The sequence below is a fragment of the Mirounga angustirostris genome, unplaced genomic scaffold (assembly GCF_029215605.1).
Source record: "Mirounga angustirostris isolate CCGP_5_RB_7025 unplaced genomic scaffold, mMirAng1.0.hap1 SCAF_5, whole genome shotgun sequence".
Lineage (NCBI taxonomy): Eukaryota > Metazoa > Chordata > Mammalia > Carnivora > Phocidae > Mirounga > Mirounga angustirostris.
Window position 1 is genome coordinate 5381438 of NW_026991713.1, and position 17876 is coordinate 5399313.

At 54.1% G+C, this 17876-nt stretch overlaps 1 protein-coding gene and 1 long non-coding RNA gene across 2 annotated transcripts; one reads left to right on the forward strand and one right to left on the reverse strand.

Annotated features, from left to right (window-relative positions):
* Positions 1–214: 214 nt before the first annotated feature.
* PNPLA3 (patatin like phospholipase domain containing 3) lies at positions 215–13733 on the reverse strand. The gene is made up of 9 exons (XM_045872363.3): positions 13222–13733; positions 10436–10668; positions 9219–9284; positions 6601–6810; positions 5699–5759; positions 3902–4117; positions 2598–2730; positions 1318–1422; positions 215–346 (listed from the first exon to the last, which is right to left on the reverse strand). Exons 1-9 carry the CDS (start codon positions 13664–13666, stop codon positions 298–300), a joined length of 1518 nt encoding a protein of 505 aa, XP_045728319.2. The 5' UTR covers positions 13667–13733; the 3' UTR covers positions 215–297.
* Positions 3953–7031, forward strand: LOC135364376 (uncharacterized). Its single transcript, XR_010411292.1, has 2 exons — positions 3953–4050; positions 5567–7031. It is a non-coding gene; the product is annotated as an uncharacterized LOC135364376 (long non-coding RNA).
* Positions 13734–17876: the final 4143 nt, after the last annotated feature.

Sequence of the window (17876 nt, forward strand, 5' to 3'; positions counted from 1 at the left end):
AAAAACACTAGATTGCTTTTGGTTTCAGTAAACTATAAATTCAGCACAGAGGCAGGACCCCGTGTGTCACAGACATCAGGGCATCGAATGCCAGTGTGGACGTAGCTACAGAGAGATCAGGAAGTACCTGCGAAAGAATGTCCTAGACTTGTCTCCTCATGAACGCTTCTGCATGAGGAGTGGGAAAGGAGGAGTCCCTCCCAGCTCCGGCCCCCCAAAGCCAGGCCAGACAGGACAGGTTTGCCAAGCAGCCTCAGCTCCGGCCCCTACTGGACAGCAGGGAAGGTAGCAGTGCCTTCATAAGTCCCTCAGGGAAGGCTGTTGGCCGCTTGCTGGTGTCTGGGATCTGAAACGAGTGAAGAATACTAACTCAGCCACTGGCCTTCATCAGCAAGGATGGATGGACGCCACCAGCCAACGCCAAGTGCACCTCTGGGCACTGCAGGGTGGTGGTGTCCAAAGCCACGGCGCCTTCCACCCTTCCGTGCTGGGCTGATGTCACCACCCTGGGGTTCTAAGCTGGTGGCCCTCCAGCCGCCTGGACCCCTCCCACTGGACATCCACAGGCACAACAGAGCCCATCAGCTTCCTCCACACAGACCAGCTCGCCCACTGGCCTGCACTACCATCCCCAGGCCACCTCCTTCTGACCAGCTGCCCCACTCCCTCTGAATGCAGGCAGACCCAGGGCTCGCAACTGGCATCTCCTGGCCCTAGAGCCTATGAACACCTCAGTCCCACGGGTTCTAGTGAGACCAGGCCCTCCTCATCCTTGCCTGGACCAGGGCAATTGCCCTCTTGCTGGTGAGCCTGCCACCCGAGGGCCCAGTGATGAGGGCTCCTTCCCATGCCACTAGAATCATTGCCCAGTGCAAACCAGACCCTTCCACTGCCCTACTTTGAATCCTTCCATGTCTGCCAATAGCACTGAGACCCCATCTCCTGAGTGCCCACCATGTGGCCAGTACCATGCCAGGGGCTCCCCAAAGCCTCAAAAAAACCCAGTGAGGAGATGAAGAACACCCGCGCAGAACAGGTGAGACCGTCAAGGCCCACGATTTTCAGGATTAGACCCACCCCTTGTAGCTGCAACCAAGCCCTTCTTGCTCTGAATCAGTTTTCAGAATTCAGAAGCAGCGGCATCCCAGGGGCCATGGTAGCGACAAAGGATGCTGGGTTCCACCCCCAGGCACCCCGCCCCCCAGACTGCGATTCAGCCAGTGTGGGGTCAGACGAGAATCTGCATAAATAGGCACCCCCCAACCCGCAGATGAAAGGTCCCTGCCAGACCCACACACCCACAGCCAAATCATTGACCTGGAAGTGGGGAAGATCTGTGTCATCACTCGCGAACACACACTCAAGGTGAGCCACTGCAGCCACCGGATGTCCTTGGGCATATCTGGAAGCCACATCACCAGTCTGCAGGAATAAAACCAGGAGACACACACATACACTTATCCGCATGAGAACAAGCCAACACACACACACACACACACACACACACAACCAAAAACTAAACAAAAGGCAGGTATCTTAAAACAATGTCCTTTGTCCAGCTAAACCGCCAGACTCACATCTAATCCCAATCTGATCAATCCCGGAAGGTGGATTAGGGACATGACACCAAAGACAAACCTCCCTAAAAGCCCTAAAGCAAAGTTAGGTCATGTGGGGCTCTGGAAAGCTCAAGGGATACTCGTGGAAATAAAAGGGGAACGGTTTCCAGGCTTCTCCTCTGTGGCAAGGTACCCGCTGAAGCTTATGCAGAGAATCTCAGAGTCAAGGTAGCACCTCCCCTCCCCCCAAGCCCTGTGGCACTGGGCCATGTGCCAGCCCAGCGGACTCCCCACCCCCCACCCCTACACAAAAGGACCCATGTGGTGAGCTCTGTAAATGCCTGACCAGACCTCACCCCAGGGCAGGGGTGTTGGGAGCAGGCGGCTACTTCGGTAAGAGTGAGGAGGGGATCTGGGCAGGAGAATCAAGCTGGATTCTGAAGGATGATTTGGCCTCTAAAAGATGGACCAAAGGCCATGCTGACTGACTCACTAAAAAGACCGTAAACACTAACATAAATCTAAAGAAAGCAGAGGTTAAATACCCAGGATTCAAGTGTGTGCCTCGTGTCCTCCCAACACCCCAGGAATAAAATCCCAAAATGAAAGTGTACAACTACTAAGAAGTGGCAAACAAAAACAGCATGGAGAAAAGAGGTGGGCTGAGCGGGGTCCCCATGAGGCACTTTCCAGGGTGCTCCTTATGGACCGTGAGCTCCATCGCACTCTACAAGGAGCCAGGCCACAGGTCAAGGCCCTTACGTGGACTCTCTCAATCTCCACCCAACCCCAGGAGGAAAGCACAAAACCACATAAAACGCTCACCTCTGAGGGGTGCCTGGGTGGCTCAGTTGGTTAAGTGACTGCCTTCGGCTCAGGTCATGATCCTGGAGTCCCTGGATCGAGTCCCACATCGGGCTCCCTGCTCAGCGGGGAGTCTGCTTCTCCCTCTGACCCTCCCCCCTCTCATGTGCTCTCTCTCATTCTCTCTCTCTCAAATAAATAAATAAAATCTTTAAAAAAAAAAAAACCGCTCACCTCTGGACCACAGCAATGGCAGACTCCACAGGCAGCGTACAAGGAAGCATCACATATGACATTACCTTGATCGGTAAGAAGTTGCAAATCTTGCTCACGTATCCATGTTGGTTTTTAACTGCTTTACTCAGTGCTGAAAAATACAATGTGCAGTTGTTATCTCCCACCAGGGTAAAAACCAAACCACCTTCCTGAGGGGCTGCTTGGATTTTCTATGAAATACACAAATCCCAGGGTGCCTGGGTGGCTCAGATGGTTAAGTGTCTGCCTTCAGCTCAGGTCATGATCCCAGGGTCCTGGGATCGAGCCCCGCATTGGGCTCCTTGCTTAGCAAGGAGCCTGCTTCTCCCTCTGCCTGCCACTCCCCCTGCTTGTACTCTCCCTCTCTCTCGCTGGCAAATAAATAAAATCTTAAAAAAAAAAAAAAAATACACAAATCCCAGCATCTGAAGAATCAAAAGCACTCACAAATGAGATCAAATGAGGAGTATGCCCAGAACAGCCCTCAGATAGCCCGCAGGACACAGGGTTCTCAGTGAACCACTCTCGTTTAAATAACTATTTTTGGAGGGCTACACAAACTTCTCGAATACCCCATCGACTTCTGAGCTTTTTCCCTGAACCTTCCGCTGGACTGTGTCTCCTTCTGCCCAGAGCCATCTGTCCTGTTAGTTCCCTTTTGTAATGACCTCCTGATGCCCCAAATCACATTCGCCCCAACAGCTGTTGGCTAGTGCAGTTAACAGAGGTGCCAGTGCCCTGGGGCAAGGGATGACGTCCCGTCCGTCTCTGAACTTCTCCAAGTGCCCAATTGGAAGCTGGTATGTGCATGCCTGTCCACCTAATAGTTGATCACATGATAAAGTATATCACCACTCAATGGTGATTCAAAATTGCAGCTCTGGAGGCAGGGAGAAATCAGAGAAAGGGGGCTCCTCAAGAAAGAAGGCTTTGAGATGGGTGAACAGGCAGAGAGGGGTTCTGGAAGAACAGGCCCACCCCTGTGGGCCCCCCACCCCCACTCCCATCATGTAGTGTGTCCGGTTCACTCAAAACAGGCTCAGCTGGAGTCTGCTCTCCTCTGGCCATGACCCCATGGGAAAGGAGACTGAGCACAGGCCTGTACCAGGAGTGGGGGCCCCAACAGGCCTGCCCTCTCGCTCTGCCCCACCTCCCACATGAGGATTACCTTCCTCCACAGCACCTAGAGAAAAAGCCCTTTCAGTCTCTGTCTCTCTCTTTCTCTCTCTGTGTCATAGGAAAACCACCTCCTTTGTCAGCCCGCCCCTCTGTGGAGTGAGCACCTGCAGTGAGCTTGGGCGACAGGGTGTCCAGGATGCTCTCATCCCAGGGCAGGATGCTGCGACGCAGGTGGTCCAGCAGCTCGTCTCCCTCAGGCTTCGTCCGCCCCGTAGCCACCCTCAGGGGAGATTCCAGGCTCCTGTGTCCCCAGGTGAATTTAAGGGTCTTCAACTCCTCTGAGGGTAAATTCAGGCATGGATGGGGCCTGTTGCAGATGCCTACCAAGGACACAGGAAACCGACCACCAAGTGAATGTGGGCAACAGGGGGTCATTATTCACGCAGCCGCCCACCCGCAGAATGACAGGAACCCAGCAGGCAAGCGCCCAGGAAGCTGCAGGCCTGTTATGGGCTAAGCAGGAGGTGGGGAGAAATGAGGGCGGGCGTTCGGGCTTGTGTAAGAGAGAGAAACGAGCGTAGGGTTTTGAAGCTGGAGACATGTGCGTTTGGCTCCGGCTCGTCACTCACTAGCTGTGTGCACTCCACAGCCACGGGTGGATTTATGAAGGTGAAAGATAAGAATTACAACTCATTTATAATAACTGGGCCACTGGTGAAGCCCGTATTCCAGGCCCTGAGTTAGGAACTTCGTAACAATTACGACCACTCCCACTGGTCTCCGCCCCTCCACTTCAGCAGAGAAATCAGAAGCACAGAGAGGTTAAGAGACTCACCCAAAGCCACACAGCCAGTGAGTGGAAGAGCGGAATTCGACCCCAGGTCTGACATTAAGGGTGACACTCTTCCGCTGTGGGGCTTTGAAAACAGCACCAGGTAAGGGAGTTTGGGCAGGCCCCGCCACTCCAGTTACACGTGCCTGCTTTCCCTCCTACAACCTTACTACGTGCTCTGTGGCCTGCAAGCCTCTCACTCATGTCCCCCGTGCCTAGAACACTCCCATTCATCTCAAAGTTGCAACAAGGATTCACATCCTCCTGAAGCCCTACCTCCCCCCACCCGGGCCATGCAGATCTCTCCCGTGTGATACCACAGTGTCCCGTAGCTTCCTATCAGGGCACTTGGCACACGCCGTCCTTCCACTTGCTTCTCTGCTCACCTGACCCGCAAGCTAAGCTCCCAAGGGACAAAGACCACATCTGCCTCTTCCCCGTGGTATCCCTGGCACTGAGCCAATGGCTTAGCACCTTAAAGGTGCACAAGCAACAATTTCCCAGTCGAAAAATACATGTATGTCCTTTAACCACCACTCCTTGGTCTTGGCCAAAGACTAATTCAGAGAAGCAGTAGGGAAACCAACTTTTAGCCTTAAAGACAATCCATCTAATACTGGCGAGAGCCCAATTCCCAGCGCCCAGACCCGCTGATGACCCAAAGGCAGGAACCTGCCCCAGAAAGGACAGCTGGGCTCATGGGTGTGACCCACACCTGGCCAGAGACAAGGATTCTGCTTGCTCCACTTGGGGCTCAGGGCCAGAAACCCTGCTTAAACTCCCTCCCTTATTTATCTAAAGATTCAAAATAGTTCATGCAGCAAAGAAAAACTAACAGGACTGCCTTCACTGTTCAGACAGGGGATTACTGAGGGAGGAGAGAGCCGTGGGGCGGGGATACCCCGCGGCCGAGCCCCAGCTCTGTTCCTCGGTGGGGTCCCCGGCTCACCGCCGTCTCCCCATTTGGAAACTGGGGCCAAGATTTCCTATCTCCCAGGGAATGAAGGGGCTGAGCAAGGTGCCAAGTGAAGACGCTGAGCGCTGAGTTTCTACCCAACATCAGGCTCCAGTGACTGCTAGCGAAAAGCTTGTTAAAAGGCCGGTCTACCCTCACCGCGCCCGTACGTACCGCTCTCCTCCAAGAACCTCAAGGCGTCTAAGTACCCACGAAGGCAGATCTCGCCAAGCACCTGGCAACAAACCAAATACGGTAACTGCAGTGTTGAGACCAAGAGCAGAGCCCTCCCCGCTGGCAGCTGCTCCCATGGCCCAGCACGGCCACGGCAAGGCTGGACGACAGGACTCCGGGCTCCTAAGAGACAGAAGTCCACTTCCACATGGGACTAGGTTCGAACGACACCCCCTCCGTGAAGACTTTGCTGGCAGCGCAGCATGACAGGCGCTGATTTCCCTAGGCTCCCTTGGTCCCTGCACGAGCCTCCACCCTCACAAATATGGAGGCTTGTGCTAGTTGTCACGGGACAATTAACAGCGGCCTCCTCCACTCGTCTGGACACAAACCACACATGCAAACCAATGCACAGCCTCCCCTCTCTCCTGGAGTACATGCTGTTGGGGTACAGCTTACACACTGCCTTCCTTCTCCCTGGAGAACCATTAGGATACATGGTTCACACCTTTTCTTTTTATTAGGGAGATAAGACCTCCTACAACAACAATCAAGAAAGATTAAACCACCAAATGCAGTGTGGTTCTTGACCACACTTGCAAATACGAATCCTCAGGATACCTCCAAAAAAAAAAAAAAAATCGCACGGCCTAGGCCGCACCCCAACTACTTAAATCATAGCCCGGGGATGTGGAATCTGAGCTGCCGGGCTGTTTAAATCTTCCCAGGTGATTCCAATGGGCAGAGTGGGGCAGCCCTGAGCTGCCGGGACCAGAAACTCTGAGTTCCTATTCGATGAGGGGGATCTGTTTCTGTTTGTGGAAAGGACAATTGGGAGCTATCCTGGCAAACAAGGAAGCAAAGAAGAGCTGCACCCCCAGAACACACAGCCCCCAACTCACCTTGAGATCCGGAGGGAACAGTGCTTGCATTAGCAGGTAGACATTCTTGGAGCAGAGGCGCAAACTGAGCTTGGTTAGGTCCACGTGAAGAAAGTTCGTCGACGTGACTTTAGGGCAGATGTCATACTCCCCGTAGAAGGGGGACACAGTGATGGTTGTTTTGGCATCAAAGAAGGGGACATTGTCACTTACTCCTCCATCCACGTATCGCTTTTACGGGGAGGAAGAAAGGACATACTGTCAGAAGCTCTGGGTGAGTGTCTTCTGTGCTTTTTCCGATTATGGGTAGAGCCTTCTCAGAGCCGCAGGCTGATATTGTGGGAAGACAAGGTTCCAGAACTACTCTTTCAACAAAGCTTTCCTGAGCATTTCTATGCCAGGCCAGGCTCTGGGCTGGCACTCAAGTGTGCTATATACTGTTGTGTAGTTTGTGCACTGCACAAAAAGTACCTGGCAAAGAGGCAGACAGAGACTGGAGCCCAGGCCATAGTTTGCTGGCCAATCTGAAGCCCAGGCGGGTACCTCTAGGTGCGCCCGTGTAATCTGCACAAAAAGGGCCGAATAGAGCAGGGGCTCTGTGTGCACCGGGGACAGAGTATGATATTGACCCTGCCCTCAAAGAGACGGAAGGTCATGGGTTCAATTCCAGACTCCCGCTTGCTGCTTGGAAAATCAGAACCAGCACCTTGAGGAGCTTTGGAGACTTAAATGGCAGTGAACCTGGAACCAGGGCAGCCTTCGGAAAACCTCCTCTGAATCCACAACCTAGTGGCATTTGGGATCAGCTACCGCAAGCATCAGGCTTCCTATATCCATACCCTTCGACAACCTTAGGCTGGCACAGGCAGAGTTGGGTACAATTTGGACAAAGTCTCGGACTGCTCAAAGCAATGTCTAGAATGATTCCCAAATCCGAGGCCATCCCAGCCCAGCTGCCGGTGCCCACAGAGAAAGGCCTTCAAATATCACAGCCAGTCCTTCCCGAGACCTAAAGCAAGTCCAGAGAAGAACCACCCATGCTCAGCCGTGCCTTAGCTATCCAGAGAGTCTTGCCTTGAGTCCAAAAGATGATCAGGCATGCACACAATGGTATTTTCAAAATCGTAGCCACACAATTTCCATGGAAGATGTAAGGAAGCCTCAGAAACCTCCCTGGCAGAAAAGGACATGGATCAGAATGTCGGGAACCTTCGGGAACCCTAAGGAAGAAAGCAGGCTGACTGTTTCTCACTCAAGGGAGAGTCTCAAGTCCAATGCGCCTTGTCACATGGACTTTTCCCTTCCATTCCAAATTTTTGTATAGTAACGTTCTGAGTTTGCTTGGTGGAATCAAGAAGGAGCTGTTCTGGTTCTCCACGGCTTTCACTGGAGTGTACTGAATGTGTGACCGCCCCCCGCCCCGGGGGGGGGCGGGCTGGGGCAGCCTGGGTGAGGTGGGCAACACGATAGAAACAGCCCCCACTTTCTGAAGACTCCCCCGTGCCAGGCTCTATGCCAAGCACCTCGAGGCCCTGGCCCATGCGAGCCTCACAACACCTCTACGACGCTACACTATGATGAACCCTCGTTTTGCAAACAGATCTCAGAGAGGTTAAGAAATATGTCCAAACCCGTCCAGCTAACGTGTGCGGGAGGAGGGATTCGGTCCGGGTCTGTCTGCCAGGCAGAGGCCGTGGGATCTGGGGTGACCCCTGCACTGCTCCGGGCCTGTTTTCTCATCCAGAAGCAGGGACAATGTGTCTGTCACGGGGCTCCTCCTGGGCACGAGTGAAGCTCTCGGCGCGACATGCCTCTGCCTTTGCCCCACAGCATGAGGACGCCACCACCCTGGGACATTCAGGCGTCGTGTCTTCTCTCTCAGGACAGGATGTCTTAGCTGGGCACTACTCATGTTTAGGAACAGGTCATTCTTTGTGGAGAGGGCCGGCCCGTGCCCTGCAGGGTGTCAGCAGCACCCCGGGCCTCGACACACGAGGCGCCAGGAGCACTCCCCCCAGTTATGGCAACCCAAACTGTCTCCAGACACTGTCCCAGGGTCGGGGGGGCGGCGGCAGAATCACCCCCAGGGTGATCACCATGGCCCGAGAAGGAGTCTGCCAGTGGCCCAGCATCGCCCAGCATCTAGTCCAAAGGCAGCAGAACACACACTACAACCTGGGTCTCTCCATTCCAGGCAGGGCTCAGCAATCGGCCACAACACATATTTGTGGGATGGAACCAAACTGAAGCCCTGTCAGCAGCTTCTGCCCAAAGCCATGGGCCAAAAAGGAGAAAGGCAGACCCAGACAGGCTGCAAACTCTCAAGCGCTGAAAATAAAGCTCTACCCTAAGCAAGGAACGGACTCGTAAGCACCTTGGAGCTTAACCAGGCCAGCAGGACCTATCTGGGGTGCTCAGGTGAAGATTAAGTGAATCAGCTTACCTTCTAGATAGCGAGATAATTAATTCTACATGAAAGTGGCCATGCTGCCCAGGCAGCCTAGAAGGGGGCTAGCTGGGGAACCTCTGTCTGAAAGGCCAAGAGGCAAAAGGCTCTGCATTTGGGGACAGGCCCCTGGGTGCCTGTGGCTGGTGCCCTGCAGGCAGGAACTGGGCAGACAATTTAAAAGCAGACTCACCACACCTCTGAAGGAAGGAGGGATTATGCCGCTGAAGAAAGGGATGAAGCTGGAACAGACCAAGGCCTGCGAAGACAAAAAGAAGTGAAACCAGAGGCCCAAACAGCCTGCCTTCTGATCTCCTGGGGGCCCGCATAAGCCTTCTTCAGATGAACAGAGCAACAGGCCTAAGATGCTCTTTGCAAAGGGGGCGCTTTAATAAACAAGCTGAACAAATGACGAACCAAACTACACACTTGTATTTCAGGCCTAAGTAAAAGCTCCTAATGACACTGTGGACATCAACTTCCTGTCCCTCTCCCCACAAGAGCTGCACTGGGCCCTTGCAGACGCCACCCAGAGGACCCAGAGTCGCTGACTGACTGGGAAGACACCAGAGCAGGGCTTTGCAAAAAAATTCATCGAGGGCGCCTGGGTGGCTCAGTTGGTTAAGCGACTGCCTTCGGCTCAGGTCATGATCCTGGAGTCCCGGGATCGAGTCCCGCATCGGGCTCCCTGCTCGGCAGGGAGTCTGCTTCTCCCTCTGACCCTCCTCCCTCTCATGTCCTCTGTCTCAAATAAATAAATAAAATCTTAAAAAAAAAAAAAAAAATTCATCAAATCGCCCAGAGGGCTGATCAACCACAGACTCCATGGCCCACCCCAGGATTCTGATTCAGCAGGCTGGTGGGGCCTGAGAGCCTGGAAGCCAGCGAAGTTTCTGGATGCTGCTGATGCTGTGGGTCCTGGCCGGGAAGCGGCGGGGGGGGGGGGGGGGAGGCAGGAAGCAAGACCCGCCCACTGAGAAAACCTACTCCTGCTGGAATGGATCAGCGCTGGCTATCTAGAAAAAGCTTTTGGAAACAAGCTTAAATAGAGGTGGACCGTGGCTGCTGAGATGCTCCTGGTTGTATGTGCTAGGAATATACATTGTGGGAGGAGGGACATATATGGGACAGGGTCTCTGGAGGAGGGGATCAGGAGCCAAGTCTTAAAGGACAGGGAGGTAGTATTTGAAACTGAAACCAACTAGGGCCATTCCGGGATATATACAGGTTATAGACCACCGACCACCGGATGCACACAGAGTGGTGCAGGAAGCAAACCAGCATCTGTGCAGCCAGGGTTTTTGCATCTTAAGAAATGACGCAGGTGGCCTACGGCAGCCCTCTCTGTGTTGCTTCCAAAAAGAAATAGCTTTTCTTACTTGACAAGGCCCAAATAAGCAAACTGCTTACGTCCACAACTTCGTCTTTGGACTGAAAATCAGACACCAGCACGTTTTCCCCATCAGACACCCTGGTGAGCGAAATGCACATTTTGCCAGAGATGAGCCTGTGGATATTGTCTGGGAGGTGTCTCTGAAGACTTTTTTGGATGTGCCTGCCCAAGATGAAGGAGGGGTGGAGGATGCCAATGCTCCGGCTCCTGGCACTCCGGACAAGGTCCCCAAGGATCTGCATGAGGAGGTCTGGAGGGCAGGAGACAAATACACAAAGGACTGTGCTACCCGGGAGATGGAAATGCTTTGTGGCAAGACCAGACACCAGGTGGCAAGGAAGCGGCCAGCCTTCTTCCAGGCCCACACTGATACAGAAGTCACGTGCGGCCATGGGTCCCTTCAAATGCGGCCATTCCCAACTGAGGTGTGTAAATGGCACACTGGAATTCAAAGGCTTCATAAAAAATAAAATAAAATAAAATATCTCCTTAATCATGTTTTATATTGATTAGATGTGAAAATGATAATGTTCCGGCTGTACTGGGATCAATGAAATTAATTTCACTTGTGTCTTTCACTTTTTTCAGTGTGGCTACTGGGAAATATTAAATGACACACACAGCTACACTATTTCTCCTGGACAGCGCTGCTCTGGGTCCCCGCCACAGGAAGGAGCCTCCCGAGGTGCCCAGGGGCGCTCTCTCTCCCCTCCATCCCCCAAAGCCAGAAGCGGAAATGCCTCAGCATCAGAGCTTTAGCACAAAGGACCTAACATTGCAGGAAGCAGAGACTCAGTGCAGGCTGGGGCCCAAGGGCAAGTCCACCTCCTACTAGCCAAGCGACCTCAGAAAGTCACTTCACTGCCCCTCGCCATCTCAGACTGTGCATTTTTAACTTTGGGGACAGAAGGGATTAGATTCGCTACCATCTGTAAGGTCCTCAACACAGCAAAGGCTTCTAATTAAGAACTAGACTTATCCTTAAGCATCTGACACCAGAATTACCACTGTCTAATGGGCATGGGCCACATTCATGCCCCATCAAGCCTCACTCATGGACCTGGACCCCCTCCGACTGATCTGCATTGCCCTACATGCAGGACCACCAGTCTCAGCCTGAGACCGAGCCCATCACAAATCCTGAGATGCAGAAGGGCAGCCATAAGCCAGCCTGTCTTGGAAGACCTCTGACCTCAACTCAACTCTCCCTGTGCGTGTGGCCCCACTGAGCCAGGGCAGAAGGGGCAAAGTTGCAGACAGCTGGCTCGTTCTGCCAGGCTTTCCTGCTGAGTACTTGGTGTGGAAGCACTCGCAGGAACTCTTTCCAAGTTGTGGCCCTAGGAAATGCTCCTCAGTGGTCCCCAAATGAGACAGGAGTTCAAAGCAGGGCTCCTGGAATTTGGGGAGTGGCTCCTACCAAAACCTCCAGACCCCACTTTCCAAGGACCTCGTGGTCCCCAAGCCTCCCCCTGCCCTACAGGGTACAGACCCAGGCTGCACATGTCCTCTGCCAGTTAGGAACCCTGTCTGTACTGGAGTCAGTGCAGGTGACCTTGACATACAAGGGCTGTCTTTTATTGCTGCCAAAGCCCAGAGTGTGCAGATCGGCCAGGGCCAGTCTGTTCCTCCCTGAGGCCACATCTCCTGCCCTTTGCTCTCCTCCCATCAGTGGAAAAGCCAGCCCAGCCAGGGCCTCTCTCCTAATCCCCACCTCCCAGCCAGCCCAGGGTCTGCTCACCGATCCTATCCAATCCTATCCAATCGCAGGGCTGCACCTACTGGCAGGGGGCTCCAGGCCATGCAGGAACAAAGTCACTCCCTGCTGGTGGAGTCCAACACATCAGTCCCCAGGGAAGAGCAGGGTAAATTGCTAAGGAAGCTGAACAGGGGTTGATGAGGCGCACTATCTTCCTGTCTGGGGGTCTTTGGGTGCCAACATCTCCAGCTGCCACTTGTCCCAGGTCCTGCCCCCTGGCTCAGAACCCCAGGCCACAACCCTGTTTGGGCCGTCTTGGTACAAGCCCCATATTGTCCCCTCCCACCACCACCCACATAGACAGATGTTTAATTTGCACAAGATTCAAATGCACAGACCTCATTTCCAGGGGCACTGAGCAGGGTGGGGTGGGGGGTAAGGATGGTATAAGGGGATGTCCAGAGATCCACTCCAGCCCCTAGGAAGGGTCTAGTACCCCCTCCAAGCCCCCCCCCCAACATTCCCCCGCCCCACCATGACCCTTCGACTCCAAACCAGTAAGCCTGCCCAGGAGGACTCCGAAGAGTTGCCCTCCCCCTGAAAGGCTATCCAGCTCCCTACCTCCCCCGTGTTGGGGGGCCGGGCGTGTCTCCAAACCCTGTAGTCGCCAGAGGGAAGACAGGGCCCGCCCAGGGACACAGGCCAATGCCCCCCTCCTGGTCCGACCCAGGGCAAATCGCCCAGCGCCTCGTGAGCTGATGGCAGGAACCTCAGGGACCAGCTCCACCCTGGGCCCCCTGGGTCCTGCTCCCTCCTCCGCGTTGCTCCGTTTGAGCTCACTCTCGGTCCCGGGGCGAGGGGCTTCCTGCAGGCCCAGGCGCCAGAGCCGGGTTGGAGTGCGGATACGCTCGGGGTTCCCACACCCAGAAGAGCCAAGCCCAGGCGCACCCCCCTCCCAGGCTGGCGACAGAGAAGCCCCGGCGCCGGGCGAGAGGACGCGGCGGAGGTAGCGTCTGTCTGGGGACGGGCCCCCCCGGGACGCTCCCCGCGGTGTCCGTTGTCCCATCCCAGCTCCGCGCGGCGCCCCGGCGGCGGCCCCGGACGTACCCAGCGGGGCCCCGGAGAGAAAGAAGACGCCGTGCAGCGCCCCGGCCGAGGAGCCGAACAGCATGCGCGCGTCGCGGATGAGGTGCGGGGCGCGCTCGGTCAGGCAGCGGGTCGCCCCGACGTGGTAGGTGCCCAGGAAGCCGCATCCCGAGAAGGACAGGCTCCATCCGCGCTCGGGGTCGTACATAGCGGCGGCGCGGCGGGGGTCTCGGCTCCGGGGCTCGCGGAGGGAGTCGGCCGCGCGGCGGCCCTCGCGGGGGACGCGCGTCCGGGTCGGGGCCTGGGGACCGCGCCGCACCGCTCGGCGCCCGAGCGCGCTCTCCGCCCGGCCTCCGCGCCGCCGCTCAGGCCCTCCCTGCGTGACGTCAGCCGGCAGCCCCGCCCCCTCGGGCCAGGCCGACGAGCCTCCGGCCGCCCAATGAGCACCGGGCCCCCCCGCCTCCATCGCCGCGGGGTTCTGCGAGGGGCCTGGGGCCGGGGCGGAGGGGAGAAGAGGACCTTGCCCCCAGGTGGGAGTTGGAGAGCAATTGTCCATCCCCCAGACGGACAGCTCCCTTTCGGTTCCTTGTCGTCCCTGAGTCAGGGAGAAAGCGAAGGTTGCCCTCTTAGGTCCTTAATATCCTTTGACACGATCCTTTCCCTTTTCATACAGGGCAGCAAAACCTTAAGCAGGCACCGGAATCTAAATAGAATCGATGGCTTTGCCTGATTTTCCTGCAGTTTTCTGTAAGATGGCTTCCACGTGGGGCAAGTGGTAAAGATAGTGATATGAAGTTTCCATTTCAAAGTTTCACTTATAAGTAAAAATTGGGAATAACTGGTGTGGGGGTGGGGGCGGTGCAGGACCGTGGGAGTCTGGCAGGCTGGGGCTTAAATCCTGGCTGGGGCCCTTAGGAAGGTGAAGTGCCTAAGTTGTCCCTTGGCCTGTGTGCACCGCACAGAGCATTTCCACGGCAGCCTGGGCAAGGAGGTTGGCTGTCTGTCCAGAGTTACACAGCCAGAAATCTGGGTCTCCTGGGCCATCCTACTTCCTGTTGATGTGGACAGAGAAACCCTCTCCCTCTTCCACAAAGGCCTGGGTGTGGGCTTTGGAATCAGGCCTCCCCCTTTCTGTGCCTCAGGGTCCTCATCTGAAAATGACAGAGTTGCAGTCAGGATTCAAAATGTCACCTGTGCGGCACCTGGACACATGGGTTGTGCATGACCTCCCCACCTGCAAAGCTTCCCAAGTCCGAGGCATCCCCTGCTGTTGCTGAGCCTGTGCCCACAGGGATGGATGGGGAACTGGGAACAGGGCAGAGAATTGCCCAGTATGCTCATATCCAGCTGGGGTCAGACAAGGTGATGCCCCACCTTCTTGTTCAGTTTCCCTGCTGTAAACAAGTGTCCTTCTTGTGATCTGCTGATTGATTTCACATTGTTGCGCTCTGTTGGTGATATTGCTATTTAAAATGGCCCTGTGGGGGCGCCTGGGTGGCTCAGTTGGTTAGGCGACTGCCTTCTGCTCAGGTCATGATCCCAGGGTCCTGGGATCGAGTCCCACGTCAGGCTACTTGTTCAGCAGAGAGCCTGCTTCTCCCTCTCCCTCTGCCTGCCGCCCCCCGCCCCCCGCTTGTGCTCACTCACTCTTGCTCTCTCTTTCTGTCAAATAAGTAAATAAAATCTTTTAAAAAATAAAATAAAATGGCCCCACGCATAGTACTGAAGGGCTGTCTGGTGTTCTGAAGTGCAAGAAGGCTGTGTCCACCTTACAGAAAAAATACCGGTATTAGATACACATTATCCAGGCACAGTGCTGGTGGCCGTGAGTTCAGTGTGAATGAGTCACCAAGATATATCGAGTAAGGTGTTTTTAAACAGAAAACACACATAACTGAAGGTTATGTATCGATCCGTTGACAAAAGTGCTGTGACAGGAGGCCCACAGGAGTTTCACCCCGTATTTCCAATAGGAACAACGATTCAGAGGTCACTCGTTGAGCACGATAAGCATAATTCTCAGTGATACAACCACATGAATAATGAGGACCGACTATATGTCCCCTGACTTCCATGAAGGGGAGCAGGTACGTTCTGTGGGCTCCAGAGTTTCTTTCCCCCATAGAACCCGAAGCACAGAGTTGCCTGCTCTGGGTGTGTTTGCTCAGTCCACTCAACGCCTCCCTGCAAAGCTGGGTAACATAAGGGCAGGCATCTTTCACCCAGTTACCAATCTGGAGACTGAGCCAGAGGGAGGCCTTGGCTTCTCCACCAAGGCAGGTGTCCTGATCCTTGCATTGTCCTTCCCTTAACGCCCCTGGCTTGCTTCTGACCCTTCTGCCTCCATACTCATGCTTGACATTTCCTAACCACCGATGGCCAAGTTAGGCTACTCTGACCAGTGCTGTGTCAGCCTCCTGTCACCTCTCAGCCCCCACCCTGGGCTCAATCTCCCAGCTCTGGCTATAATTCACTCTTTTCCTCCTCCTCCTCCTCCTCCTCCCCCTCCTCCCCTTCCTTCTCCTTCTTCTTCTTCGTAATAAAATATACAGAACATAAAATTCACCATTTCAATAATTTTTAAATGTACAGTTCAGTGGCACTACTAAGTGCATTCACAATGTGTGTCACCATCACTGCCATCCATTTAGAGCTTTTTCATCTCATAGAATAGAAGCTCTGTCCCCATTAAATATTCCGTCTTCCATTCCCCCACAGCCCCTGGCATCCGTCATTTTACTTTCCGTTTCTCTGGGTTTGGCTCCTCTGGGGACCTCAGAGAAGTGGAATCACACAGTATTTGTCCATTTGTGACTGGTTTGTTTCACTGAGCACCATGCCCTCAAGGTTCGACCGTGTTGGAGCAGATGTCAGAATCCCCTTCCTGTTAGAGGCTGAATCGTTTCCCATTGTATGTATTGATGGGGTTCAGGACGCACTGCCCCAAAATATAGCATCTTGGCATATTGAATTTTTTTACGCTGAGGGAATTTCAGAAATGGCAGGTACAGGAAGGACCCTGACCCTCCCCTGAAGTGGGTCATAGCCACACATGTGAGAGCTGCCTTCTCTATGCCCAGAGGAGAGGAGGATACTTCTCTCCAAAGATGCAGGGACAGAGAGGAACCTGAACCAATGGGCTTTGCTAAGTTTCCACCCATGTTCACTACACTCACCACCTACATTTTGTCCTCCCATATTTTCCCCCGACTTTCCACTTTTCATTAAACTGAGCATAAAAACACTCAGGTTGAACCTTTTCTTTGGGTCTTCATTTCTTTATGAAGGCTCCTGTGTCACATACCTTATATTAATACATTTCTAGGCTTCTCTCATAAACCCGTCCCCGTCAAGAACTTAAAAGAACAAAAGATCTTTCGCCCGCCTTCAGTACATTGCATGTATGCTCATCGTTCACGTGATTCACTTCTGCATCTCTGAATAAACATCTCTCCTGCTCCATCCTGGTCTCAGGACCCCACTCTTCAACACTGGTCCTCGGGGGTGATTTTCAGGTTTGTCCCATCCCCAAAACAGGACCCAGGATGTCCTGGGTCATGCATGCATCTTCTCTGATTGTCCTGGCTCCTGGGGAACAGAACCGCTCTCCCTGGCAGTGCTGAGAGAGCATGGAATCGGCTCTGGAGGACTTGGGTAACACTGAGGGTCTAGTCACTGAGCTGTGGAGAAGTCAGATGGACACTCCCTGCCATACGCCAGAGGCTACATTGGACCAGCATCGTCCACCTGCCAGAGAGGATAGCCTGACTCCTGCTCAGGCAGCATGCCCCCCAGCCAGCCTGATGGCGTTTGTTGAAAGATCAAGTAAATGAATGAATGAGTGAATGAATGAAGGAGTAAATGAAAGCTAAAGTGCTACCCTTTCCCCTTACCTGGCCAAACATGGATGCTCTTCCAAACTTAACCACCTTTACAGACCTACACATTTTCTTAACTATTCTTTAGTAGATTAGGTGTGGCCCTCGATGGGTTCCTCCCGAAGCCGACCCAGAGGCCAGGATTCCAGTTCAAAGTGATCCCAGGAGACACTGGAAAGAGAGGAGGCCGGGTCTTAGAGGCAGGAGACTACTATGGGCTCGCTCCCACTGGGGTCCTTGGACAGAAACAACACACCATGGGGAGCAGGTGGGAGATTTTTTTAAAGGGCGCAGCGAAAGGAAATAATTAGCAAAGAACACATTGTTTCAGGCAAGGTCACCCTTCTCAGGGAAGTGGGAAGGTGTGGAATGGACAGATCACCTCACTGGCACTGACCAGGTAATACCAGCTTAACTTGTTCAAGTTTACGTTCCTGGGAGAGGCTGAAACTGAAATTAGCTTAGGTATTAAGTCTTGGTTTTGGTGACTTAGCACAAATGAGTCCATGTTGAGCTTGTTATTTCTTCTTAATGCTGGGCTGGGGGTGAGGCACCAGGGAAGGCTGGAGCATTGGTGCCCTAACGACAGATAGGGTCAGACGGAAGAGCCTTGTGATCAAGAGGGAGAGGGGCGAACTGGGCAAAAGGGGTTGGCAAGTTCAAGACCAGGCAAAAGGTCTCCAAGGCTGGAGGGTGGTGAGAGAAGGGGAGGGGGAAGGAAGGGGGATGCCCCTGGGAGGGCCCACTAAGGAGTCGACATTCTGTTCTTGCGGCAATGGAAAGCTGAGAATTTAGGCA

Coding starts and splice junctions, on each gene's coding strand:
- PNPLA3 (XM_045872363.3), bottom strand. CDS start 13,666: ATGGAGGCGGGGGGGCCCGGTGCTCATTGGGCGGCCGGAGGCTCGTCG. Junction 9,285..10,435: donor CCAAAGACGAAGTTGTGGAC/GTAAGCAGTTTG, acceptor TTGTCTTCGCAG/GCCTTGGTCTGTTCCAGCTT. Junction 4,118..5,698: donor GAGGTTCTTGGAGGAGAGCG/GTACGTACGGGC, acceptor TGTCCTTGGTAG/GCATCTGCAACAGGCCCCAT.